The 27646-nt window shown below is 46.3% G+C and overlaps 3 protein-coding genes across 12 annotated transcripts; 2 read left to right on the top strand and 1 right to left on the bottom strand.

Moving 5' to 3' along the window:
* Positions 1-598: 598 nt before the first annotated feature.
* Positions 599-27047, bottom strand: LOC117604320 (uncharacterized). Of its 8 annotated transcripts, none has more exons than XM_034324259.2 (10): positions 26908-27047; positions 22499-22605; positions 22267-22427; positions 22003-22171; positions 7663-7959; positions 7199-7321; positions 2985-3152; positions 2626-2847; positions 2263-2412; positions 599-1933 (listed from the first exon to the last, which is right to left on the bottom strand). In XM_034324259.2, the coding sequence occupies exons 7-10, from the start codon at positions 3093-3095 to the stop codon at positions 1415-1417; spliced, it is 1002 nt and encodes a 333-aa protein (XP_034180150.2). In that variant the 5' UTR covers positions 3096-3152; positions 7199-7321; positions 7663-7959; positions 22003-22171; positions 22267-22427; positions 22499-22605; positions 26908-27047; the 3' UTR covers positions 599-1414. The 8 variants fall into 8 exon arrangements, with proteins under 8 accessions (XP_034180150.2, XP_034180152.2, XP_034180149.2 ...); XM_034324261.2 differs by having other exon boundaries at positions 7663-7903; XM_034324258.2 differs by lacking the exons at positions 22003-22171; positions 22267-22427; positions 22499-22605; positions 26908-27047 and having other exon boundaries at positions 2985-3157; positions 7663-7803.
* On the top strand, positions 7831-10706 carry LOC117604323 (U-scoloptoxin(01)-Cw1a). Its single transcript, XM_034324270.2, has 5 exons — positions 7831-7969; positions 8120-8191; positions 9872-9994; positions 10089-10190; positions 10272-10706. The coding sequence occupies exons 2-5, from the start codon at positions 8120-8122 to the stop codon at positions 10347-10349; spliced, it is 375 nt and encodes a 124-aa protein (XP_034180161.1). The 5' UTR covers positions 7831-7969; the 3' UTR covers positions 10350-10706.
* On the top strand, positions 12543-27412 carry LOC117604314 (uncharacterized). 3 transcript variants are annotated; one of them, XM_034324251.2, is made up of 8 exons: positions 12543-12882; positions 19249-19293; positions 21068-21207; positions 21750-21968; positions 24153-24832; positions 24898-25097; positions 25174-25339; positions 25553-27412. In XM_034324251.2, exons 2-8 carry the CDS (start codon positions 19257-19259, stop codon positions 27168-27170), a joined length of 3060 nt encoding a protein of 1019 aa, XP_034180142.2. In that variant the 5' UTR covers positions 12543-12882; positions 19249-19256; the 3' UTR covers positions 27171-27412. The 3 variants fall into 3 exon arrangements, with proteins under 3 accessions (XP_034180142.2, XP_034180143.2, XP_034180141.2); XM_034324252.2 differs by having other exon boundaries at positions 19246-19293; positions 25177-25339; XM_034324250.2 differs by having other exon boundaries at positions 19246-19293.
* The last annotated feature ends 234 nt before the right edge of the window (positions 27413-27646 follow it).

The following is a 27646-nucleotide window of genomic DNA, read 5'->3' as shown; positions in this document are numbered from 1 at the left end:
TTATGTATATCGACAAAATAGGGTATAAATTTTCATCTTACGCATTTCTGAAGACAATGTGGAAATGATGTCAAAAATCATGAATCCGGTCTCCTCTTCAACTTTGTCTTCTGTTCTTTGTATTTTTGATACCTAATACACAATTTAATATAATATTTTAATACTATTTAAGACGATGCAAGCATCGGTTCGCAAAAATGTTTATATTATGAGTAAATTAGACGCAGATGAGTTCGATCCGCTATTTTCCTGACCGTGGACAGACACCAGTTTCAATATTTTATAATTTTTTGATGATTTGGGTAATATAAAGATTCTTTAGGGCCTCCTGAACACGTTTCTGGGGATTTTTCTATGGACTGTTAGTAAAGTTTTCAATGCTTGCATCGCCTTAAGCGATCGTCTGGTGCGCGAAAAGAGTTACACAAATGTCCCAAGCCTAAACGTGGACGAGATCTGTGCAAGAACTTAACATATTCGACGAAGGAACGTAACTTAATTGCTAAAAGAAAAACAATACGAATGATTAGTGTGGTACACTAAAACAGCATCGTTAGCAACGCTTTCGTTAATCGTTTATTTACAACTGATATGTGTGTCGATATTGGTTCTGTGACTTAATACTAAATCGGAAATAAATTAAATAATAGTAAAAAAAAGAAGAGATATTGGAGATGAAAATTACTGTACACTGCAAGAAATATCTGCAAGACAAAAAGAAAAACACACACGCAAACACACGAAAAGCGGCTAGAATTAAATCCAATCTATATATTTTTTTTTCTCTTTTCCGTTAATTCAACAAGTGACATCCGTAGTTTTCATGAAATTGCAAAAATCACCGAAATAAAATCGGTAATCTTCGGTCTCTTTTTTCTTCTATTTCGTATCTTTGGATAACTAGCCATTATGTTGTGGATAGGCAGCACCTATTCCTCCGTTCGTAAATGCCGATAAAGTAATTAACGATCAACAATTACACCAACACACCTGCTCGTAAACAGTTCTTTCAAAGAATCCTAAAACACGCATCTGCACCTTGAACTTAAGTACATTTTAATGGAAGAAAAGAGTATTTCTTTCTTCTGAGCCTATCGAATACAAAATAATACCTATGAAAACGTAACGTTCATCGCTTAAAATCATTTCACGTTTATTCAATCGGAAAGTGTACCTAATCTATACGTAAAACTTGCATCGACTTCAACAAATCTCTTAGCAGCAAATGAAAAATCAATACTTTCCTCTTAAACAAGTTTGCATGCCTGCTCTGGGAAGAGAATCTATGTACACTAAGCATCGCAGACGATGCGTACCCTGTGTTGTCCTCGCATTCCAACAATCTTGCCTGACACTTTTCCTCATCGACCTTGCCGTGTCAACAAAAAGATAGAAAGAAGAGGAAAAGAGCTGTCTAAGCCTCGGAATCCGCGGCAAGATCTGCCTCCATTTCCTCGGGGCTTCTAAGATCGATGGCGAATCTCTTCTTCGGGTTCTTGCCTGCCACCTCTGCCATCTTATCCTGAGCTCTCACGGTTCTCGAGTAAAGTTCGAATGCCGCGGCCAACGCGTAAGTTAACTGTCTAGCGTGATGCTTCGACTCGCATACAAAACCGTGGCATTCGAACGGTGATACTCTTCGAAAGTTCTCCGTTTCCCGCACCACGATCATGGAGAAAACCCTGGTGTAGACGAGGTCCTGGACACCGTACGAGATCGTCTCGATCGAGTACATCCTGACAAAGTTCGGCTCCTGTTTCCGTTTCTCGAATGGCAGCAGAGCAACTCCTTCCGGAGACACGATCAGCTTGATCAGAGGAAGCATCGTGTTGGTTGGTAAAGCCTTGGCAGCGGCCACCATGTTATCGACGGGTCTTCTGGTATGCTTGATGCCCCACAGGCCCCTCGCGTCATGGGAGCCCAGATATTTCACCTGAAAACGTTCCCCTTTAAGTCTCCCACGCGTAGACCCACTCGACTAGCAATTAAATCTCCATTGGGCGCCCAGACCTTGAGCGCCCAACGTATTCTTGGGCCCTTCGAACGGCTACGGGCCAGAGTATTTTGAAAGAGATTTAAATTATACCCGCTTAACGCGACGAGACGCCAAAGGTGTAACGTGATTGACATACGAATGAAGGATTTTAAAAGATCGCAACAAGAATTTTATTTTCAGTTAAATTCTTTCGACGCGCGGAGTAGCCTTCTTTGAACCTGCTAGCGAAAGAGGAGAGGTAAAGGTAAACACGGGAAGATATATACCTGAAACACCTGAGGTAGATCCGTGGAACCCTCGAAGACGTTGTTGTCGATCGATAGACGAGATAACTTTGACACGAGATCTTTCTTGTTGTCGTTCGAGGGCGTACAACTTTTCGTTTCTTTCTTCATCTCCTCTACCGATGGACTTCCCTGTAACAAAAATATTTCACGATCAGACGGATGCATTCCTTGACAAACCGAAGAGCAGACAACAGTCGAGCGTGACTCGTGAAAGAATAACGCCGGTCGGTACGATGAAACTACGAAGCAGCTTCTTTGTTGTTCGATAATGACTGGGAAAATCAAAGAAAATGATCTAACGATGTTTCCAAAAGATTTTAGAACGTTGAAGCGGTAACTCACTGGAATGTTATCGTGGCTGGAAACCTTTTGCGTTTGTCCAGGCTTCACTTTCAGATGATACTCGACCACGTTCGGTATGTTCGGCGGGTTGGAAACGACTGAGGAAGCCGGAGAGGACGAAGAGGCGATAGCTGCCCGCTCAGGGACGGTGTTTCCGGCCCCTGTCGCCCCGGATAACGGCGCTGTCATCACCAGCCTATGTCCGCCAACCGTCTCTCCTGTCTAACAAATTTCAAAAGTTTCTCCTTTCCTTCCTTTAACCGTAAACCTTCTACCTTCTTCGTACAATATACAATTCGAACATTTTCTAATAATATTTTGCCAACAATTTCAGAAAGCACTTTCCTTGGAAAACGAACCTTGGTATTAGAAGGGTTGCTACCCTTATCGTTTTTCTTAGCATCGTAATCGTCGGTGTTCTTCAGAATATTATCGTTTCTCTTGGTGAAACCAAAATCCTCGTCCTCCATGATGATACCTGGATCCTTTCTGTTTTCACCTGATCAGAGCGTCGCTTTCCCTCCTTCCTATACTTGAAAAAATACCAAAACTTTCGATTATAAACATCGCGTTGAATAAAGATGAAAAATACGCTCTCCTATTCCAGAGTTTTTAATGGCATAAAGGCCCTCGTGGGCGTTATTCTCGTCATCGTTGTATCCCGAAACGCGTTCAGCCGCGAAATTAAAAACAACCTTAAACCGTCTGAAGCCGAACCGGAAAACAGCTGTCGCGCAGCACGTGTTGCACCTTGCGCTCAGCTCGATCGTTTCCTTCTCTCTTTCTTTCCCCGTCTGTTCGTTTCAACGATCGTTTCCTTACAAAATATACACGTGAAATTGTTTTCGACAAACTCCGGTGCCCGGCGACATCTCGCTGTTTCCGTGTTCCTGTTCGAACAAAAGCGAACGCGCGATTTAATCGAACGAAACGGATACCGTCGCGGCACACGGAGAGATAGCATCGGGAATCGTGAACGCGTACACGGGGGGCTTGGTCTTTGAGCGAACAGGAAACGAGTCAGGTGACCGATCGTCAGGTGAAAAGGGATTCATTAACGTATTCCGTCCGTTGGTCGGATCCGCGCGGTGAATCCTGGTTGTGTGCAGTTACCGTTTCGAAAAGCTGCGCCAGTTTCCCTCCACTCAGCGAGAAGGGCGCAGAAATTCAAGAACGAAGGACGAAACGAGTCGAGCGAAACGAACGATCATCCCGTGAAATTTTACTCCGTCTCTTTATTTATTATAGTACAAAAGGTATTAAACGAATGGCGAAATAAATAAATAGATTTATTTTAGAACACCCTGTATAGGCGCGGCGTTTGTGCACCTGTCGTCCAATTACACCCGCGCGTACAATGCTGAACTGTTAACGCGCGCGTATCTACGTAACGGGTGTCCTAAGAAATATCGACGTGCGTAACACGATTGAGGAAGGTGCGAGCCGATTTGTCGGGTAATTGAAAGGACATCTATGCACAATGAAGAAAAAGGTTAAGCGTTAACGGTAACGGTATCGTTCGTGGATGAAATGGAGCTACAAGTATTCGCTGATCGTTATTACGGTTTTCCAACGTTTCCGTTACACCTTGGAATACCAAAGTTCGCCGACGTATCGAGCACAACGGAACGTTATCGATGCGAAAATATCGCCACGGTGACGATTAAACGTCCGTCCGTTTCGAGGGACGAGCAAATAGAAGGACTTTTCGTCTCGGGCTCACGGGAGGGTAACAACGATACCGGAAACGGTCGGTAGACGGGTGTCTGACCGGAAACCATTATGCTTGTGTCACGAACGAACTGCAACGGCGCGGCGCGCGTCTCGCGTCGCTGGAATTTAAACCGTGCTCGAAGCTCTTTACTCTACTTCGTCGCAATAATGTTTCCTTTATTTTAATTACAGGTTAACCCTAGCGCGTATTCGAATTAATTAACGCTGCTACATATAGATCACTCGATAGACGAACAACTCGAACAAAGCTAGACACCTCGTAATTCATCCACGTTCCCTGCCGCGCTTTCTCACGATATCACGATACTCTGGAAAAACACGGAAGAAATTGTTGGAAGATAAGGAAACACGAAACGCACCTTACGACCAGGAAAAATTGGAGCTTTGTTTAAATTCGCGAGAGAAAAAGTCGGGAATAGTCGAGCGCTTATCTTCGATAAATACCGTCCATGATAACGAGACGTTATTGTATCTGATACGCTACTGTCTCGTCGAGAAGAATTCGAAAAAAATTTCACGAAATACCTTTGGAATGCTACTCGATTCGGTCGTTTCGATTACCTTCGCGGTCTTCGCTCGTTCGACGATCATCGACATCACAGAAGAGGACACCACTTAACGAAATCACGTTGCTAGCCAATAGACAGGTGTTATCCCGAATGATCTTGATAGAAAGGTAATCGCGGCTATCTGTTCCAAGTATCCGGAAACATGGTCGTGTACGTGGCTACCGGTTCGTTCGATCCGCGCTCGTTCAACCGCGAAACCGTTCTGAGGATGGACCGATCTAGGATCGGCGGTCGATCGACAGCCAGCTGCGTGCTATGCACTGTCGCGTGTACTGGTGCGACTGAAAATCTGGGACACCGTAGCTCGCTTCGACTCGCGTCGACTGATAAAACGCGACGCGACGCCAGTTGCCACCATAAACGCTATGCCACCACGCACGCGTGCGTCTACGCCTTTGTTATCGCGACTCTCTGATAAAACCTTACAAAAAGATCTTTCTCGAAAAGAAAAGGAATTTTGGATACGAATCGCTAAACGAAAACTAGGTCTCGCAAACGTTTCCTTCGCCAGAAATACCTTCGATCGACCGAAACGAAGAATTCGCTTTGCCCGTGAACAGTGGCAGGTACTTATGAATTTGCTGCTGTTGGACAATCACGGTTCGCGCAATCCAAATGTGGGCCAATTACGAGCATCGTTGTTCAACGTGGACGAAACGATTTATAAACGATCAGACGATACGATAAACGTTTCAAGATCGCCATGATATCGCACTCCTTTATCGACAATTTAGCAACGCGCGAAAAAAAAAAATCAAACCGTGTATTTTACGATTCATTATAATTGATGCTATATTACTTACGTAACTATGGATACAATAAAAATCCACGCGATGCAGTGTTACGTAAGGAAGATAGCACAGATTTGATCGTGTGTAGGCGGTATTCGGTACGAGGATGCGGATAAAAATCGAGGTATCAATTAAAATAATTAGACAATCGGCGGACGTGGAATGAAATCGATCAAAATTTCCAAAGATGAATTCGAAATAACTTGGAGGATCGATCGATCCTAGGTAGATATAGTTGAAGAGAGAGAGAGAGAGAGAGTTTGTCGTAGTGGTAATCGGGGAGGACGATCGAATTGCTAAACTCGGTATCGTAATTAAATATTTAATCGACCAAACAACGGTAGAAACGTGAGAAAGACTTTCGTGTCGCTTTTGTACGGGACAGGAAAGATGCTCGGAAGTCGAGTAGTTATGAAATTACGAAAGCGCTTATGGCGACTGAACATTGCCGAGCGTGTGAAGATTCGGAATACAGAGGTAACCATCTGACGAAAGTGTCCATTAAAACGGATGATCTCCTTTTGATTACCTTCCCGATGGAAAAATAAGAAAAAACCATTCGTTCATTCTATGCCACCGCCACAATCGGCCGCAACACCCTCACTTTATACATCGTACGATTCGGAACGGGGACATTAAGATACAACACGCGCGATAAGAAGAATCTTCAATTGAAACAACCTCGTATTAGCTGGCTCAGCAGGAGGGATAACTTTCTAACGCCATCGTACCATTCTTAATAATAGGTTGTTTAATAAAGAAGAGACACGATTTCTTCGTCATCAACGGTGACAGTTTGTTCGCAGTATCGCGAGGAATCCGTGTTATTCTCGATCGCAGAAGAAACGGCCAGACCTTCCCACGAGTATTGCGCGGATTTTGTAAACTACCCGATATGTAATTAAAGATAATTCTATTCAACAACGACACTTATGCTCGCTGATGGTTGTTCAGGGTATTATTCAGAAACGGAGGTTCGAAAAAGGATGCACAACTTTGTTACCTAATTCGAAACAGAGGCGAGCGCACGGTCGCTAAAACCATCCATCTGATTCCACGGAATTTGCATGTCAATCTCGAAAAGTTCGCGGTGGGCAATTATGTGGCACGGTAATTGGCAGTGAACGGGCTTCGAAAATTAGAGGGGTACCGAGAGCAAGATCGAGCAGACAACGGCACGAGATTCGCGTTTTCCGCCGATTTATTCGAATCCGAAGAAAGGAGGTGGTACCCGCAAAACTTCCCCTTTTCATGGCCCTAATTTAATAACAACGTCCTCGAGCGGATTATCGCAGACAAAAAAAAAAAAGAGAATCCTCGTTTCCTGCATCGCGCAAGATCTCGAACGATTTCGAAAGGAGCGAGACACAAAGGGTAGCCGAATTTCCATCGCTGACCCTGTAGAAATATCACGAAGGAACAAAGTAAACGTTGCAATCGAGTGAGTTTGGATGGACAGGTAGAAGCCTTAATTCTTACCTCTTTACCGAAGCGTTGGTAATCGGCCGTTCGTGATGAGGATTTTCCGTTCTACCGCAGAATCCCACGAAAACACCTACCTATCTGATCGATAGTATCGGTGAAATAATCCCGGACATCTTCCTAGAATACAACAGACAAAAGTGTAATTAATCGATACGATCACGTTCAATTTACGAAATCTATCGAATTCGATAAAGAAAAAAACTTCTCTGAGAAATTCGATGTACACGCGAATTTTTTAGTAAAATTTAGTAAAATTCTTCCCTCGATCCTTCTGTCTTATCTGCAAATTTCTAATATCGTTATCAGAAGCTACCCCCTCGAAACGTTGAATTGAGAAAAAAAATGATGAACCCTGATTCAAGTAGGATCGTTACCAGTGTTTTCACGGGTGTAAGAGCACAAGAAGGATTGCGTAAGAGAAGAATCTTCGGCATCGCAGAAATGGATCCCTCCCCTACCTCCTTGGGATCTTCTCTTTCTCCGTTCGTCCGGTGTGGGAGCCCCAGGAAAGAGGGGCTCTCAAGAACCCCCCCTTGTTCTTGCCCGATCTCTAAAGCCATATATATACCACCACTTCGTGGTAGCATCCTCCGAGAACGAAAACCTTGTCCGTCGCATCGTGAAGACGAAATTCGTAGGAGTAGGTCCATTGGGTCAGGAGCGTTGAGTGCATTGTGCGATCCAAGACCAACGATCACCCTGAGATAAATGATCACCACGTGGAAGGATACTGCGGATTAAGGTGATTGGATTTCCTACGAAAAGGTAACTCGATTTCCTTCTTGAAACTTCAAAAAGAAGAAAACAAAATTGAATTTAATTAAACTTCTAATTGCTGCAAATGAACATAGTACGAAAACTTTCAAATTTTTTCCTTCGTTCGTTTAATGTAAATTTTGATCATTTTTTTTTTAGATGATTTCGCGATACCAAATTTTGTGCGCGCTCTTGACGTTCGGCGCGATTATGCTGTACCAAGCGATGGCGGTAAGTGTCACATCGGAAGCTTTGCTCCGAAAAACTTTTGGATCGCAAAGTCATTGCGATTGCGCAACGTTAACCGGGACACAATACCTTTACGAAAGCAGTGTTGAATTAAAATGAGAAATTATTATATTCATCGCGTTTTCTCACGTGCAACAACGACACAGGGAGGAGGCTATCTCCTCGCGTCATCTTCATCAGGTGGCGGAGTTAAGTAATTCATTAATTAACCCGTGTTGCGCAGACTCGTGTAGTAAGTGCTTTCTCGCGCTCAATCTGCGCTTCGTTACACAAACTCGTCCAGGGAGCATTAATTCAAGTTTCCGTGTTTCATCTGTCCGATTGTGTTCCGACAAGATTGAGCAATACCAACGAAACATAATTTGCAAACACCATTCGCGTTTGATTCCCGAAATGACGAAACCGTTCGATGGATGCGACGCGGACGTTCCCCGTGATCATCGAATTTGCAAGCGTATTCATTTTCACCGGAAACGATGACCGTGAACGGGGATGGAAGGGAAGCAAATTTTCAATGCCGTCGAGGCAGCGGCCAGATAATTGAAAATGATTAATTAATCTGACGATTATTATCGTGGGTAACGTTCACGGTACGCGCCTCCGGAAATTCTCTTTTTAAACATAAAAGTTTCCGACTTTTCAATGTACTAAACCCGCCCCTTCTTTCCAACGATGTATCTCGAAAGATTGAACGAAACCCTGACCTATCTTAATTGCGCTTCGACTGTTGATGAGCGACGTGTTTATCTTTCTACATTTTTTTTATTAAAATTATCAGTCATGTCGAGAGGGTGGAGGCCGTGTTTTGCGGTCGCGCGCGCCTACCATTGGACGGAAGATCGAATACAAAGGCAGAGAGATGCGCATCCGCTTGCGGGGAACAATGTAACCCGACTTCCGGTCAGACATCGGCACGTACACGCACCGGACTGGCTCGATCCAACTCGCTCGTTTCGTGTGTCGCAACGGCCTCATTTTTTTTCTTCTTCTTCTTCTTCTTCTCATTTTGACCGATCGCCAATTGCGAAAAAGATCTCACGGAGAGATCCCCTTGGACGGTAGCCTCTCTGGGGTTTACACGTTGTTTAGGAGCTCTTCGGATCGTTAGCCACCGTACAAGAAACAAAAACACCAGTTTAAACCGTAGAACTCTTTATTTCTCGCACCGGAAATGCATTCGTCCGGTTGACTTTGGTTCGCTGTTAAAAGGATCAATATTCACTGTTAAACGCGTTGGTCGAAGTGTTAACGAGGTAATTAGTAGCCGGTGGTTTGCAAGCAACCATGGCGTATGCTGCAGCCAAAGGAAACGCGACTCAAAGCGTGCATCCTCCTTTGGTCCACGTTCTATTGTGAACGATAGATGACGAAAGCTATACTCTTTCGACAGAGTTACAAGAGAATTGCAATGCAAATAACAAGTTGCACTTCTCGGCTAATTGCCTTTGTTTCCGAGTGAAATCGAGAAGTAATTCACACAACTGTTTGCTCCTATGAATTTTCATAAAATGATAATTCGATCGTCCCGAATCCGGCGGAGATGTTAATCTCCTCGAACGCGGGAAACGCGTTACGCCGGGGCTGTAACTAATTTCTACCGAGTAATTAATATTAATGAAATTATTACTAAGTTAAGCAGCAACCTTTATCGACACGTTTCAGCAAGTAGACGGTTACACGCCTGGCGTAGATTACCCGATCTACGATTCCGTACCTTTCGGCCTTACGTTTACCTGCGGAGGCAAGTTACCTGGCTATTACGCCGATCCCGAAGCGAGATGTCAGGTGAGTTCACCCGACAATCTTTAACACTGATCCAGCTTTACCTGTAACAAAAGAACGAACCATCATTTCAATCCTTTTACCGATATTGTTTCAGGTTTGGCATTGGTGTTTGCCAAATGGACGTCAATTTAGCTTCCTCTGTCCAAACGGCACGGTTTTCAGCCAGTCGGCCCGCGTCTGTGACTGGTGGTTCAAAGTATAATCAATCCTCATTTCTTCCTTATTTATCCCTCGTTATTCAAATGCTATTCAACCGATCTTTTTCTTATACCTGTAGGTCGATTGCAACGACTCGCCAAGATTGTACGGCATCAACGATGACCTGTACAGAGACGTGAACGGGAACAAGATCTAACGCTAGTCGCAGTATCCAGTGAACATTTAAACGCCCGTTAAAGAGGAAATTCCTGTACAGTCAGTTTGAGAAAGGAGAGATAACTTTAGAAGAAGCGAGAATCGTTGAACTGATCGTGAGTTCCTAGCTTGCCGGCGGAGACAGCGTCGAAGCAGCGCGCTGCAATACTCTCTGATGCTAAATTACACGAGCGACGATCCAGATAGACTCTCAACAGGATCCATCACGCATGCCGACAATTTCCATAGAATCGTTCAAATACAACCGCGAAATCTCCTCCATACGACAGACAATAGAAATTTAACATTAATCGCCTTATATATACAACTGAATTCGATTCTTCAATAAAGAATAACAGATGCATTAATTTCCAACCGTGTAACAAGACCGTGTTCGATCAGATTTTTCATTTCATAATCGACTACGTTTCTTCGTCCCCGTAAAAACATGCTAAATGAGAAGCGTGTTTGCAGCGAGTAAAAAGAAGGTTCGTGCAACGATCACTCGCACGAGTCGAAATCGCATCGAACAATTTCTTGGCATGATTGGACAATAGAAAGTGAGTGGTCGTCGCGAACGGCCACTACCTTCCCTACCTTTTCTCCGTCAAACCTTGCCTTCGAAATCAACTGATCTATGTTTTGCATGCATCTCTATTTTTTCCTCTCTGCTTTTCGATCGCATTCGAAATCGTTAGAGAATCGAGGAACGAAATCCAAGAGAAAGGGAAATTTCAATCGATGGGTCATTAGGTAAATGAGTAGAAATTTGACGCGCCCATTTACGAAACTCCGACTTTCGATTAGAGGACACATTTTTAGAGCAGCAAGGCCAAAGTCACCGGGTGGCGCCGATTATTCCAACTGCGTCCCACTGCGGCGACGATGCGGGCATAATAAAGAAAATATATCGATTGCATCGTCGTAGCTTCTGCTTCCGTGGTAATCGCGACGCGTCTCTTGGACATTCAAATTTGCATAGAACCTTCTAGCAAACTCGTATAACGCGTTGAAGAGCCGCGTCGAGACGCTCCTCGAGTGGATCATCGGCGCAAATATCACGGGCCTACCTTACGCCCCGTCCTGAAATTCTCGACGATCCTGTTCGAAAGATCAACAGGCGTGACGCGAACCTGTCGCTGAAGCGGGACACCTTCGGAGCAGCGCGTGTTGAATTTTGCAACTTTGCTTCGAACCGAACCGAACCGAACCGAACGAGAGTCTCGTCTTGCTGGCTGGACAACAACCTCCGCGTGGACGCGACCTCATTTCCAGAAGAAAAATATGAGAGAAAAAAAAAGAAGGGCGCTGCACGCGTCGACCTTGAGTATCGAGAAAGAAAGGATTCGACGTCCTTAGGGAAAGCGATGAACTTGGGAGAAGCGGACGTGATAAACTTCTTCTCGTTAATTCCTTTAAACAAACTGTTTCATCACGGATTTCCTCGAACAAGAGGAAAGAATGCTTTCTTCGGTAGCAACAATTCTATTCGCCGGACGCCTTCGACCCTGAAGGTGATTTATTGAAAAATCCAATCGTCTCGGTGGCATGGCGTGTTCGATTGCGAAAGACGATCGTCTCGCAAGCGTCACGGGATGAGGAACTTCCTATTTCTTCAGAGCCGAGGGAACAACGCGCGGTAGATCTTGATCGATATCATCGGAGGATCTTCGAGGCGCGATAAACTCGATTCGCGACTTTTGTCCTCGTCGATTCGCTTTCACCCGATTTCTGCCGTTTGAAGGATACGCGGATAATTTGTCGAGTGGGTTTGATCGTCGAAGGAGGATGCGCCAATTGGAATCCCCTGAAGGCGACTCGAGACCTTTGCTTTCGTACCGCTCGAAATATGTCAGCCGCCACCCTTTAGTTAAATCGAACGATCCCTTTGTGTAAAGGTAACAACGCCAAGGATGAACGCATTGTCCAAAGAATCTAATGGCCTTCTAAACGGTTCGTTCGAGAGTCAAGTTTGAAAGGTTTAGCAACGAGCACCGGTGTTCGTTTCGAGTTGCATTCGCTTTGGCTATCAGGTGGCGACGCAGGTGCCTTCTCGCAACAAAGAGACCTGGACTCGCCTTTCCCTCGGTGGGGCCTGATTTTTCACCTGTGGTCTACGCCGATGCGAGGATACCAGGGACGCCAATGCCCGTTTCAGCCCCCTCTTCGACCTTATCCACGCTCGTAGAAAGCTCGATCAGACGACGTTGGCCGGAGCACAACGCTCCTGCCGCTGGCTTTTCCACTTCCATCGCGCAGTCTCCTCGCCGGACCGGACGCCGCGGTCTTACCCTGAACCTCCGAACGCGCCGATTAAACCGGTGATACCTCTCGAAAATTCCACGATCGATCCACCCCCGTCCACGTTTACTTGTACTTCCATTCGTGTCTTTAAACGCGATCGTACCACTGGCAAACGCGGCTACTCGAGGTGTACAGGTGCGAGATACATACATTATATTTCGAGTGCGTCTCGATGTGAGGACCGTGCTTTCATGAGGAATTAACGAAGAATCAGCGGAGCCGAGAGACAGGTCTGTTTCATTTTTTTTTTTTGTTTCTTCTTCTGCCTAAACTAACGCTTTCCTTACCGGATCATCGATTTCTACGAGCCTGAAAAGTCCAGGTAACGATTCGATCGTTTCTGACGGATTAGCATCGGCGAAAGTAGCGGCAATTCCTTCGCTATTTATACTCGCGAACGTTACCTGTCTTTCCTGCCGTCGAATCTAGACCAGACGAATCGACGCGAGCGAAATCTCGATTACTCAAGCGACAGGGTAATCACGGTGTTTAAATCCGCGGGAAAAAAATGTCGGCGGCTTCTGCTCTGGAGCAGAATGTCAGCGGAACGTTTTTCTTGCGACAATCCCTGCACGTGAGCGTTCCAACCGACTCGCGAATCGTACCTCGCGGCTAGTGAAACCGCTCGAAAGAACTCACTCCGCCCGATATAGTCGAAAAAAGAAAAAAAAAGGAGCAGATTGTAAGCCGTAACGCAACGCTCTGGTATTTAGACGCGCGAAATTTTCGTAAGAAGAGAAAACTACGAGTGTGCACACGTGCACCTCTGCCAACGCGACGTATCCAAACGCTTTTCCCTCGGGTTCTCGATCCTCGCGACGGCCAATGAAATTCGCAGGAAAGAAAAGAAATTCGCGCTGAACTGGATTTCGAATTATCGAGCAATCATCGCTGACAAATGTAACACGCACGAATTCGTGAAAGGACGAGAGCCGAGCAGAGCGGCAATTTAAAAAGGAAGATAAAAGAACTTTCAGGACTTTCGCTGGCTATCGCATCCTCCTCCTCTTCCCTTTCGTTTTATCCTTTCGCACGACAAGGACGGTTAACTGGTTCTATCGTCGAATTCTACTTTCCATTCGTTTTCTTATTTCTCGGGAAGTAAGCAGCCCACCTCCTACACGCGTTCTCTGCTCGTTACGCGTTTTTTAATCGAGTGAAAGGGAAAAAAAAAACGATACCGAAGGTATTTTCGTGAATCCTCAGGAATCAAAGAATTTCTATTCCGCCGCTCTAATGAGCGGAGAGTTTCGTCTTAGGAAACGCACGGTCGGTGCGCGTGATAACAGCACACGCACCGGCGAATCAGGAAAAAGCGCGATTCGAATCGGCATAGATTCTCGTTGGCCATTTAAATGATCGAATGTCTAAAGGATAGAATTCTCGTTACTCGATCGCATTCTCACGTTCGAATCGTGGCACATAAAATGAATTTACGCTTCCATACAGCCCGTAACGTAACATCGTCGACAAGTTACGCGGCTTACAACACCAGCTACGGTAAAGAGGCGAGCGTAATTTAGCCGTTAATCGAGCCACGCGCGTCAGCCAGCTCCTAGAGACGTATTTTTATTACCGATCTAGGAAAATTAACGAACCTATCAGCCTCTCTGTGTTCGGTTTATCTATCGCGATTTTCCGTAACCTCGACAGTGTTTCGAGCAATCACCATTCTCCTTCTGTCTCCCTTTCTTTCCTTCTCTCCTTCCTCTTTATTGCATTCTAACGCGTCCACGTTCACTTTCGATCGACGGATTCCGTGGCCGATTGTGCTGCACATGCTCGAAAGTGAATTTCATTCGCGAGCAGAGTCGACCAGAGTCGTGACACGCCTAGTCGGCCTAATTACTCTCGGCACCGCTCCCTAAAAATCTTCGAGAAAATTCTTCCACCCTCGAGCTTCATGAAAGATCGTTGCGTAATTCGCTGCGGACTCTGTTCACGCGTCGTTTTATATTCAAACGGATCTTTTTCAATAAACGATAGAGCGCGAGCAGCGTTACGACACGAGAACGAGCGTCGTTCGGCCGCGGTCTGCTTTCTCCCGCTATACGCCGTCGGAAAAATAAACGAGCTACTTGGTCGTAATCGAACAGCCGGAATAGATCCGATCGTGAATCGTGGGCCGTCGATTCGCCGCGAAATTCGAACGATTTTCTATCCTCTAGCTGGAAGTAAAACCTAGCTAGATTCCGAAGGAGCGTACACTTTTCACGAGGAACGCGTAATTGGACAGGCTAGCCGCGAAGAAAAGTTTCGTCATACGCGGCTTCCTTTAAATTCATTTTCCTCCGCGTTCAATCTCCGTTACCGAAAGGTTAACAACGCTTACACGGTATACGAGGATAATTGAAGGGTTCCCTGTGTCGTTTCTGCGGTTACTCGGGACCGTGAAACCGCGACTTGAAAATGAATTCTATCGGTGCCTCTAATCAACTGTCGATCGAATCTACAGACAAGCAGTTTCGAAATTCTATTCTGTTCTATTCTGGAACGAAAAGCAAAACTATTATAGCTTAACGAGCCTATCGTTTCCTGTTGGATTTTCGAAGACGATGGAAAACGATCATTTCGCGTGATAATCGCGATCGTAACGGACGGAGATAGGTGAAAGACACGTTCGTTCCGAGTGTTATACTTCGCCTAAGGATAGAGCGAAATTTGAGCATCGTCGCTTTCGAAACTTGACACAAAGTGTGTCACAGACTGTTCTACGAGGCACGCGTGAATATTGCGCTATGTCCACTTTCGATGATGTCCGCTCGATCTGCATCGATCATTGACTTTCCTTCGGGAATAATCAACGCCGATACCTCGGACGAATCGCGACAAAGATTTTACGTGAAACCTTTCGTGAGATTTAGAAGAAAAACAGAGAGAATGTAAAAGGAACGGCTTAAAACTCTCCATCTCGATACAGTTCGCGCGGCGGTGTAATTTATAGACCTGGCTGTAATTTACGATGCCGGTAGGAAGCAACGGTAAAGTATCTGTTGTACGACACAGCATCGGACAATTGTTGTTGCTGCGGGAGAGAAAGAGGAGAAGACAAGCGTAACAACTTCACGACACATTAATTGCTCTAATTATACATGGAAGTATTTCCTTCTCGAGGAAGAAATTCGTGGAACGAGAAGAAGAAGAATCGTTCGATTTCCGATTCCGGCCAGTTTTCTTTTCTGCGGTTTCGGAATTACATCGAACGATCGATTACAAAATAGTCCCAGAAACGATGACGAAATTGGATTCTAAATCGTCGAACCAGCATCAAACCGAATGGAAAGTGTGGATATCTTGTCACCGATATCGTTCATTTCTCCAACGAAGAAAAAACTTGGCGACTTTTACACAGAGACGATTCTTGGATTTGTCAAACTGTAACTTCGGTAAGCTTACACAATGTACCGATAAAACGTCGAGAACGGTTACGGTCGAATAAATTTGATTCGCGGCGGAGAGTGAAATCATTTATTCTGAAGCCGGTTCTCAAGCGCAGTTGAGGGAAAAGGAAAACGCTCGGCAACTTTGTAGGAAACGTTATCGAGCTTATCTCGTTTAAAGGGAACTTTGATTCCTGGTTGAACGAACTCGACCGGAAAACCGGCGAATTTATAAAAACGAGCCGAGACGATCGAAACAACGATTATCGTCGATGAATGAGCGTTGCGCGCGATTACGTAAATCGACCGCTTTTACCCCGATTGTGTTTACCGAAAGATTCTCTCAGCGTGTGTTTACACGGAGAAACTAAGCATCCGAGCGTGATGCGAGCGATCGAACAGCATCCAAAGTGGAAGACGAGTCGAATTACGCGACGAGAAACAAGAATTTCGAAATCCTAATAAGAGAAATCGGCTGATAGCCAAGGTAGCTTCCCGTTCTCGTGATCCAATGTCCATTGTTTTCCCGCCAAACAACTGTCAACGTTATCCGGCTAATTCTGGCACCTTGACACAAAAAAGCAGCCACCATTAAAGGCGCACCTCCGCGTTACGATACGCGATTTTTCTGTCGAGGCCTGTATCCGCGAAAAATGTCGCGTTAGCCTAGTTTCGAACCATCGAATAAAAGCGATCGCGATGCAATCGTCTTCCATATTCTTCGAGCAAGTATCGGTGGCTCGTGGCGAACACGTTCGCCTGCACAATCGGACACTTTCTACATACAAAGCAGCGATCCTTCTGTTGTTAGACGACGCGAAAGATTAACGATGCGAAGGAAAACTACGTTCATAATCCAGCACGTCATAGCCACGGTACCCTTACGAAATATTGTCTACATTTCTCGCAACAAACGCGACAGACGAACTCGGCTCAATTACGTAGCTGTACGCTGGAAATGCAACGAGAACGAGTTCTACACGGAACGTGGATTATGATGAAGATCGCGCTTATCCGTAGACCATCTGGCATGCGTGTGAAACGCGACGAGTTTCCCTCATTTTCCTCGTTTCCTTTCATCCACCGACACGGATACGTTCCTTTTTCAACCGTCCAACTGCACTGCCCTGTGCCTTGACCTCGCCCGATTCAATAATAAGTATCCTACGCGATTATCTAGCAAGCTTATCGAAGGATAATCTGAAAATCAGCTCGACGGCGCAGCGGCGAGAAAGTAAATGGCCTCGCTGCGAAAAACTGAGCCACGGAATGTCTGCTCGCGACCAGTGGAATCTACTTCGAACGTATCGATAAACGTCCGTGTCTCTGACTTCTGTCGACTTTTTCCATCGCCTACCGATCGGTGATTCAAGTTTCCGGTGAACGCGAGCTTCGTTCCCTCGCGTGTTCAACCGAATCGAGCGAAGCAACGAGACTCGACCGCTAGACGATTCTCACGTTCTGCTTTTAAAAGTGATTGTGCTCCTTCGACCGAGAGTTTCTGTGAACGAACAAAGAAACGGTTGACCGAAGAAAAGGAGTGGAAAAACGCGGAACTCGGCTCGCGTCATCGTCGGGTCGCGCTTCTTCCGCGACGAATTCATTCGATAACGCAATATCGACGGAGGTGTTGGAGCAGCAAGCACGAGGAAATGAAAGCTTATTGCGCCAACCTGTATCGCTTTTGAAGGCTATCGAGTTTCGTAACCACGCCTTCGCGGATTGTCGATCTGAAAAAATCCTCAATGTCTCGAGAAATCGTTTCGCAATAATTGGACATTTTTTTCTTCAAATTCGATGGCACATTTCCTCGAGTCGAAGAGAGAGAATTCTCGTTTCGAGGACGATGAAATTCAGCGGGAATTTCACGAAACGATCAGAAAGTCTGGAGAGAAACGGTTTCGAATAGAAGCGTGTTCGGTTGCGATGCGTTTAAGAAATCGAATCGATCGAGAAGCTCGAGTGCTCGTGGCAGGCACTCGTTTCCGGTGACCTTTACCGGCCGCAGGATGACCGTTACGTGTGTTGTAACGTAACGTAATTTACCGTAAGGTAACGTTACGAGTGTCGTGTTTCGTGCGCGCGAGTCGATAATAAAAAGGAATCCTCAGTTCGAGCAAACTTTCTTTGCATACCATCGTGATCCTCTTAGAAACTTCCACGATTCTATGGGAAAAGCGGGAACCATCGACGGAGGATATTTTTTTGAAAGCGCGATCCGCGCAATCGCGACTTCTTCGTACGATCTCCGGAACGGGAACGAAAGAAATTAGCTGACTAAAATTCCCAGCACGCCTGAGAATTTGTACGCCCGTTGTGACGCCAACGAGGAAAGCAATAACGAAACTTGTGTAACCGAAACAACGATTCTCTGTTTCTGCAAGTGGCAAAGATCCTCCTCCTTTTCCTGCCGCTTTTACGCGAACGGTAACGATCTGTCTGCGAACTGGAGCGCGATAGAGCGCTTAATTAATGCGAAAATATGCCGCGGACCGAGAACGATCCTGCACCGAGTGGTCTACATTTTTGAGCGGAAACCGAGACGGCACTGAAAAAATTCCTATCATCCATACAATTCGCCTTTCTAAAACGTTTCATAGGATTTCCAGTGAAAAGGACTATCAGCAAAGCGAAGCAAGAATACTTTGTCCTGTTTCGTTGTGAAAATAAGCGAAATCGAACGTCGAAGGTCGGCTGGCTGGTAAATCCATCGGGATACACCCAGATGAAATATTTTTACCAGCAACCTGTACCGCGTTCTCCGTTCTTGGCATACTATTTGCTCCGCACAAGGACGGAGATCGCGCGCCGACCAAGGGGTTTCTTTCCAAGGAATATTCGCCGAGGAAAAGGTGGCTTCGTGGCAACGTTCTCTTTGTTTTAATAATTAATAAAAGCGAGACGCGCACCAATGACGGCAAAGTCACACCCGGTATTACGTGATCGTACATTTATATAACACCCACATTATCCTTGCATTATATGGTTAGCAGTGGTGACAGCACAGAGAAAGTTCCTATCCATTCCCATATGCTCGAGCCTCTGTACCGGTCTCTACCTTCTCGCCGGTTCGACTATACGTCTCGATTATGCTCGTAACGAGTCAATATCGAGAGTTTAGATAGTAAAATAACGTGTAATTACGAAGGAATATTTTCAACGGGTTACGAAACAGCTGTAGAAATTAATAGAAAACCTTTCTGTCTGTTACAGTAGCACCCAATATGCGGGAGAAAAGGTGGCTTCTGCTCGCTCTGTGTGGTAAGTTTAAACTGGAATCGCGATGCAAAACTTTTGAATGGAGGTAGAAATCTTCTGTCGACGAGCCGCGGAGTTAGCGTTTTTCGTTTTTCCATATCAGGAGAGGAATGTCGAAGACAGCGGTCGACCTTCCATCTGAGCGTTTTGCATTTCGCCGCTGGCATGGCGGTTCGTTCACACCGCGGACGAATCCTACGCTTCGTATTCACCGCGCGCGGGACGAAGACGGTGGTTGCGTGTGACGCGCGAAACAAGCTCGACAAAAAGATTCCACGAAGGAAAAGGGGTAACCCGTCGCGCATGTCAACGAGGTCGCTTCCTTTGTCCTGTTCCGTAGCGCGGGCTCCGAAATTCCCCGATCGGTACGGACCGTTTCGAGTAAACAACTTCGAAGGACATGTACTTTCTGCTAAACTTTCATAATATTATCGCGGAAAGCAAAACCGCTTAGACGCGATTGCAATCGCAACGGCACGGCGAGGCATTTTAAAAACATGCAACCAACGTGACGGCAACTTTAAACGCGGTTCCTGACATTTTCACCCGTTCGACGAGTGTTCGTTCTTTGCGTCCGAGAGACATTCGAGGCCTTCGAAAACTCGTTTGAAAGCTATCGAACGGTACGGTATCCTCTACCGCTGCCTCGACTCTTTTGAATCTGAAAAATTTCCATCGCGACAAATCGTACAACGATACGCGCCGAAAACGATCCTGACCTTCGTCACGTTCATCCGCGCGATTCATACGAGACGAGAAGAAATCCAGGAGAACCGTGCGCCGTTGGTGATCGTGATCGTTGCAAAACGAAGCCAATGTCGCCACGCCCATTTTTAATGAAAATGTCAAGACATTCCCATTCCAATGGGAATCGAGCAAGACAATCGTTGGCTGGCGATACACAATCGGGATGAAGCAATTTGTTTACGTCGGCCGCACGAATCGGCGTTGTTTCGTCACGAAAACGTTACGTTTCCAGCAAGGGTGTGCCCCCGCGAACGTTTCCCACCAGAGGAACGCGAACTCGTTCCCATCATTCATTTTTATGTAACCTCCTGTACGCTCGTTATCGATCCTTCCTCGGAGAACAACGATCCCGTTACGAACGCGTGTAAAACCGTTCTTCGGCTACGTGCTTTTCAACAACCGGGACGACTACTCTCACGGAAGGCCCGTAAACAGATCCTCGCACCGAAATCATTAAAGTTCCGTTTGGAAAGCGAGAAACGACGAAAGCATTTCGTTGTGAGAGCTTCGGATGATCAGTCGTCCTGTCTGACATCAGTTCTCGTCGATTCGTCGACCTTGAACCGGTTTCCAATCAATTACACGCGCCCTCCAACCAAACGATCCCCGTCAATTAACCGCGCGTTAACGAGGAAAAAAGTCGAAGGAAAGGATACGAAACAATTGCTAGTATCATTTGCGAGAGCAATAAATCAACGAAAGTGGTTGAATGACAACGATCGATAGGCAGCCTTGATCCGCTTGCTAAAACAATTACCCAACCGAACGCGTTCACTTGCGCCGCGAAAATTGCAACACTTTGACGGCGAGTACTCGCTACTCTTCTCGCGCGCAGCTTTCGCAACAACGACTCTTCTTCGTGGTTTGCGCAATCCTTGGATGCGTAGCAGGCTTTGATTATTTATCCTCCGGCTAGCACGTTTCTCTATTCCAACGATCGAACCTCTACCGTTCCCCTTAATCGGGAAACTTCGCGACCACGAGAAGAAAAATTTCCGACCGGTTTTTAAATATTCTTTGAAAATTCCAGGAATCCTTTTGGCTGATGCAGTTTCGGCCGCGCTCAAGGCTACGCGACCGAAATTCAAGATCGCCACCACTTCGACCACGACGACAACTAGCACCACCGAGGAGAGTCACGTACGCGAAAACGAGAACGAGGATGCCGAGGTATGGCTCGATTTTACGTCCTGTAAGAACTATAGAGGCTGTTTTTGCGAAGGCGTTTAATCGAATCGTGACACGTTGCATCGGCGAACGTGCAACGTGTTAAACCGAGACCGCGTGCATCGATCACGGTTGCATCTCGATTCCATCGTTTACCGGTACAGGAATAGAACAGCGTCGATTATGCAAATGCCGATGATGCACTGCTCGGATTATACCACGCGTCTCATCCTACACGCTTCCCAGTTGCATCTTCTCCTAACTGATTACGATACGGTGGCAAAGATGCAACCATTACGCGGGATTGTTTTCTAGTTTTTTCTAATACATCCGTAATCCTCATCTTGATATTCTCTGATTACACCGCGACGCGCGCTGATGATGTTGAATTAATTAAAGTCGAGTTAAAACATCGGTGCGATACAGGTTTACCTTCGCGCATAAACGGCACCGTGACATCATTAGACGAGTGCTCATCGTTGACCGTTACCGAGAGAACCACGGTATTTCTATCAACGGATTGACTAACGAAGAATTTCCCTCAGGTGACTACCACGGCGGCCAGCGAAACGAACGGGACAACGGGTCACGTTCTCACTGGGATTCCGCAGATCGATTATATCTGGGATCCAAATTTACCACGCGAACTGAACGGTTACAACCTGAGCGACTACCCGTTTTATAACAGTATACCGGAGGACATCGACTTCAAATGCGACGGCTTGCACGACGGCTTCTACGCGAGCGTGCCTCACAAATGTCAGGTGAGAAGATAGCGCTAGTTAATAATTATCCTACCTGACGACTTGTTTTCGCGACACGATCGTTGCGGCTGTTTTCGTCGATCGTCGAAGGAGAAAGGAGATCGCGTTCGGTGATCCACTTTTCTTTCCTCCTCTTTGACATTTGGAACTGGCAGGCTTCTTAATTAAACCAGGTTCGATGTTTCTCGTTTCGAGAGACCTTGCTGGAACAAAATGATCAGTTGAAACGCCATAGGGAACAAGAGATCCGTGAAAAATTGTAAGACGAAGGACGAACGGATCCGCGCTGGGAAAGTACCTGTTGCCAGTGGACCGGACACGTTTCACGCGCTGATCAGCAACCATTTTAGACTCGATCTAATAAGGTCCAGTTTCTCGAGTTCGATCAGCCTATATCGGCGCATTCTCTGCACCGCTGCTATCAATGTCTGTCTGCTTTGAGCAATAAACACGAACCGTCTGCGAAAAGAGAAGGTAGCCATTTATTAGAAAACTGTGTTTGTTCAGGCAATGTTCATTTACATCGTTACCTTAACCCTTTGAACGCAGAGTTTCTTAGAAACAGAAAGCAGGCAGTGAATGTTTGAACATATGTTTATCTAATACCAGTTATTCTTTCTTGTCCCCTGAGTATGAGCTAAACAAATAACATAAAAATCAATGACATTTCGTAACTGGCTACTTTAGAATTGAAAAAAGAGAAGAACGTGTGTATACGACCGTTCTGAAAACCCGTTCGCAATCGTGTATATACACGAAGAAACTCGGAACGGATCGGGAGCAACGCAAGAGTAAAAGTGGGTATCGTGACCGTTCTAGTGAAAAGGAAAGTCAGTGTCATCTGGATGAATGCCGGAGAAAGATTTTCTGACAAGGTGTATCGTCCACTCGCGTAATGAACGGGCGTTAACGATCCATGACTGCGGTTCCCCCGGTTCTCTATCATCGAAACAGACGTCGATCGCGATCGAAGCCGAACAACGTCTGGCCTTTCGGATTTCTTCCACCGGATTCGCGAGACCGGCTGCGAGAATCGGTCAGTAAATGAAAAAAAAAGCGTAAAAATGATGCGAATGAATCTGCGATGAAAAAAATTGGAAGAATAGAAGGAGGAGAAGAGTTTCGCGGTACGATACACTTCCTGTCCCTGACCGTTTCGAGATCCACGCGTCTCGATCTTACGATTGTGAAAGCTATTGCAACGCATCCCTTTTCCAACGTTCCTTATCGATTGTTTCGGCCAACGTACCGAGCGAACGGGCCATTGTCATGCAAATGTTTGCAAACCAGCTTCCTCTGAATCTAACATTCGTCGAGGAAATAACCCGCGAGACCTGTACCGCCGCCTTGTACGGCCACAGGAAAACAAATTATACAGTTTGACACGCGTTCCGCTCCATCGAATCTACGATCGCGAAAATCCTTCACTCGATCCGGCTTGTCCGATCGATTGCCGAACCGGCGGTCAACGTTGCTCTGACATTTACCGGGCAAAAGTTGAGCAATCCTGGCGATCCATTATCGAGAAATCGTCGAACCGAGCCAACTCGAGACGGTGCTTTTGGAACAACAGTTTCGAGTAAGTTTCAATCCGACGCGCGTTCACGACATGCAAATAAGCGACAAGCAACTTCCTGCAATCTAGCTCACTGAGGACATCCACTTTCCAATAAAATTACTAAAGCATAGAGAAACTCCTTGTCCCTGACGCGTAGTAAGCATATATACGAAACGAAAAGAAATGATCGACGAGGAGGAAAGAGCAAAGGATTCGTTCAACGAACAACAGCGTTACGAGAGTGAACCGCTGTTAACTCGTAGAAACGAAATCGAACCTCCGAACGAACGAGCCAGGACGTGCTCTGAATGATTCCAGATGATTCCTCTAGATAATCCGACATGGCTATACGTGCCAGACAGTCGTAGATACTTTTACAAAGACAACTTGCCTGTACGTACAATAGCGCGATATACATATTCGTGTACTCTCTAAGCAATTACTCGCGCGCACGTAGTCGTGGTGTGAAAGCTACCACGGTTGCGTCTACCAATATCGAGCATCTGTCTTCGTTGAAAAGTGTGCTAAGAGTATCCGTTAAGTATGAAACTTTGACGAAAATCCCATGGGATTTAACAGTCCACCTGCTCTTCACTGAAAAATAATTATCGTTTCTTTTCTTCAAGGTGTACCACCATTGCCTGTTCGGTACCCGTTACGACTTCCTCTGCGCGAATTTCACGGCGTTCGATCAGAAGACCTTCATCTGCCACTTCGTCTCCGAAGTGGACTGTGCCAACTCGAAGAAGTACTGGCACAGGAACGATGCCCTTTACAAGGCGGCCACGACTACCACCACGTCTACTTCGACGACGACGACGACACCGGCGCCGGTGACAATCGCCACTGGACGACAATCGTCGAGAGACAGAGACCCACCGAGACGAAGAAGACCGTTCAGACGACGCCCAGCGTACGATTACTACGACGAAGAGTACTACGACGAGGACTACAGTCGTCCGCGTGGCTACAGCAGAGACGATTACGATTACGACGATAGAAAGTACAGAAGGGACCGGGATCGTGAATTCAGGGATCGCGATCGTGACTTTCGGGACAGGGATGCCCCGAGGACTCGCGAAGGAGGAGCGGTCAGGGAGGACAGGGATAGATACGCTGGTAGAAACAATAGAAGAGATTCTACCAGACTGAGGGACCCTCTGGAAGAAGACGCCAGGGTTAGATCGAGGGATCCTGATCAAGAGGCAAGATCCGCTTCCAGAGAAGTCGACGACGCCGAGTTGGATGACCGAAGAACTGAATCTAGGGTCAGAGACACCGACGATCGTCGATACTCGGACAAAAGGTAAAAATTGATTGCAAATTGTTCGATGAAAGTTTACGATTAATTGGGATTCGATTACTTTCCAGGTACAGAGACGAATACGACGACAAAGACCTCAGTTTTGCGTCTGCCGTAATACCCGGGAATGGAGATGGTTTAGTAAAACCAGCAGCACCCGTCGCGTCCGTTTATTCGAGACCGAGGGCTCCTCCGAAAATTCGAAGACCGGTGCCACTTTCCGAACAGGACAAATACGCTTACAAAGCGACTGCTGTTCAATCAACAGGTAAATCAAGGAAACTTGAAACAACGATTTTTTTTCTTGTGCTTGTGTAAACGCGTTGCGCGGGGTAATGTTACAGAAGAACCTCGAAGAAGACCGGCAGACGTCGCGGAGGACGATTACTACGACGACGAACTGGAGGAAGTTCGACCGATTCGAAGACCGTTGAGAAGAAGACCGTCTTACAGAGACAGGGACAGGGACTTTTACGACGTCAGAGACCGGGAAAGGGACCGACCCTTCAGGTAAGGTAACGTACGTACACAACACTGAAACGATTATATTCGTACGTGGTAACCAATTAATTCGATTCAACCGATCGCACGTAACAAAAAGATAACAAATCACGTTGTTACTGTCTAACAACGGAACATCGCATAACCACATGGTACTGACACAAAAACCATAGAAGAGTAATTTCAATGGCCTAAGATCGTTAACTGAATCGTTGATTTTAGACCTCGATATCGGGACGACGAGGAGGATTTGCGACCCAGAAAACACCCGGATCGTTCTAGAGATCGCTACTACGATCGTGAGAGGGAGCGAGGCGCGGATCGCGGAAGAGATCGATCCCTCGATCGTGGAAAGGATCGCACCGTGGACAGATCGCTGGATCGTGATCGAGGAAGAACGCAAGACGCTGAGAAGCAAGAAAGACCGTACTCGGCCCGACCTGTGGACAGGGAGAGAGAAATCGATAGATCTAGAACAGGACCAAGATCAAAGGATCTGCAAGATACGACGGATGCATCGGTTAGAAGAGGCAGTGGTTACGATCGTACGGAAAGGACAACTACCCTGGCAACGGCGACCACCTGTCTGCCCGAGCAGCTGATTCACAAAATGGAAACAACCTCGAAGGAACCCGCGAACGATCGTTCGGAGAAATTAACTTACACCGAGAGACCGGCATCGAAACCGGCGCAAGACGAAGAGCCTCGTAGAACGAACCAGCAGCAACAGGCGGATTATCAGGATAAGGATCAAGAAGAGAGACGGGAAGACGGTCACTATCAAACCGCGTCGATGGAAGAATACTCGCAGGAATATTACGACGAGCCGGAGGACACTCCAGCTCCACCTCCGCGAACGGCAGTTCGCATCGTGAAACGACCGTTCTTGCCGTCCAGAGGCGGCAATCCGAATCCGCGAGGCTTATCGCCGGTCGGCGCGAAAGCAACCACGCCAAAACGCGACGAGGACAAGCCGACTGAACGAACCCCCGTTCAAGATCGAGGGAAAAACTACTTCGCGCACCAGCAGTCGGCTGCGCAAGAGAATCTCCGCGAATCGAGCCGAGAAACTAAAACGGAACAACGCGAGAAAGAACCTTACGATCCGTATAAAAGCATTCAAATCGAGAGCCAACACGAACGCAGACCAGATGAATACGACACGTCTATAGGCAGACCTGCGACTCGCAAACCCGGTGATAGACAACGGGAGGAAGAAACGCAGAAATCTCTACTGGAACACGAATTTGTCACGGAAGCTAAACAGGAACAGCCAGAGGATTCTCCGAATTTCGAGGAGGGATTAGGTAAATGGCACGATGAACAGTTTTCAAACCCTACGCGGGATAACGAAGGAAGCTCGCAAAGTTCTACGGCTCGTAACAAAGGAAGGATAACGACAAACGAGAATTCGAATGTCTACGAAGTTCAGGAACACCCGACGGGTCCTCAGAACTTCCGCGTGAAACAAAGGATCAACGAAGTGACGCATCCATTGCAAGATATTCCAGAGAGCGAGTACGATGTCACGTTGAACGATGCGTTAACACCGACTCTGAATCAGGAAGCTAACTTACCCAGCGGATTCGTTCTGCCTCTCCACAGACAAATCGGAAGGGATACGGTTCTCCAATCGTCTGAAAACAATTACAAAGTCTCCAGACCCGTCAGCCAGCAACAGAAACCATTCGTGCCTAGTCCTCAATTTCTGCCTGCGGTCAATAACAATAATAACGACAGACTAAGGACGGTTTATTACAGAACACCCGAGACGGTTCAAATTAACGGAGCACAATACAGAGCTCAAAGAGGACCGTGGCACGATTACACTGGTTATTGAATTATTCAATTCGAGACTCGATAACAAACAAGCTTCGGGAACATCCACGGAATCAGCCTGGACAGTAACCAGCCTGGTTTCGTTAAGCTTTGAAAAACCGCGAATTTCATCGTAAACTAAATGAAATTCGATTGCATTAACAGCTATCGATTACTTGGAGGATCTCCTCTACGAATTCGAGCCACCACGGTCGCGTGGTCGACACTATTCGATGTCTTTCATATCCTACGAGGAGACACGAGCACGCGTTTCGTCTCCTAAAACAATCAAACGATTAACCACGATACAAACGAACGTCGACACGTAGTACGAAACAAGATCCGAGTAAATAGGAAATTGAAATGGAAATCTTTGGAATCGAGGTTACGTAAATGGAGAAATTCAACCGTTCAATATTTAATACTTGAAACTTTACATCTCTAAAGACAACGATCGAAAGATACGGATATCTGAAACAATACTCTAGTAATAATATA

This window comes from Osmia lignaria, chromosome 7 (genome assembly GCF_051020975.1).
Source record: "Osmia lignaria lignaria isolate PbOS001 chromosome 7, iyOsmLign1, whole genome shotgun sequence".
Taxonomy (NCBI): Eukaryota; Metazoa; Arthropoda; class Insecta; order Hymenoptera; family Megachilidae; genus Osmia; species Osmia lignaria.
Note: the sequence above shows the minus strand (reverse complement) of the source record. Positions and strands in the feature narration are given on the sequence as shown.

Coding starts and splice junctions, on each gene's coding strand:
- LOC117604314 (XM_034324251.2), top strand. CDS start 19,257: ATGCGGGAGAAAAGGTGGCTTCTGCTCGCTCTGTGTG. Junction 19,294..21,067: donor GCTTCTGCTCGCTCTGTGTG/GTAAGTTTAAAC, acceptor TGAAAATTCCAG/GAATCCTTTTGGCTGATGCA. Junction 24,833..24,897: donor CGTCGATACTCGGACAAAAG/GTAAAAATTGAT, acceptor ATTACTTTCCAG/GTACAGAGACGAATACGACG.
- LOC117604323 (XM_034324270.2), top strand. CDS start 8,120: ATGATTTCGCGATACCAAATTTTGTGCGCGCTCTTGACGTTCGGCGCG. Junction 8,192..9,871: donor TGCTGTACCAAGCGATGGCG/GTAAGTGTCACA, acceptor GACACGTTTCAG/CAAGTAGACGGTTACACGCC. Junction 10,191..10,271: donor TCTGTGACTGGTGGTTCAAA/GTATAATCAATC, acceptor TTATACCTGTAG/GTCGATTGCAACGACTCGCC.
- LOC117604320 (XM_034324259.2), bottom strand. CDS start 3,095: ATGGAGGACGAGGATTTTGGTTTCACCAAGAGAAACGATAATATTCTG. Junction 2,848..2,984: donor GCAACCCTTCTAATACCAAG/GTTCGTTTTCCA, acceptor GAAATTTGTTAG/ACAGGAGAGACGGTTGGCGG. Junction 2,413..2,625: donor CCAGCCACGATAACATTCCA/GTGAGTTACCGC, acceptor TTTTTGTTACAG/GGAAGTCCATCGGTAGAGGA.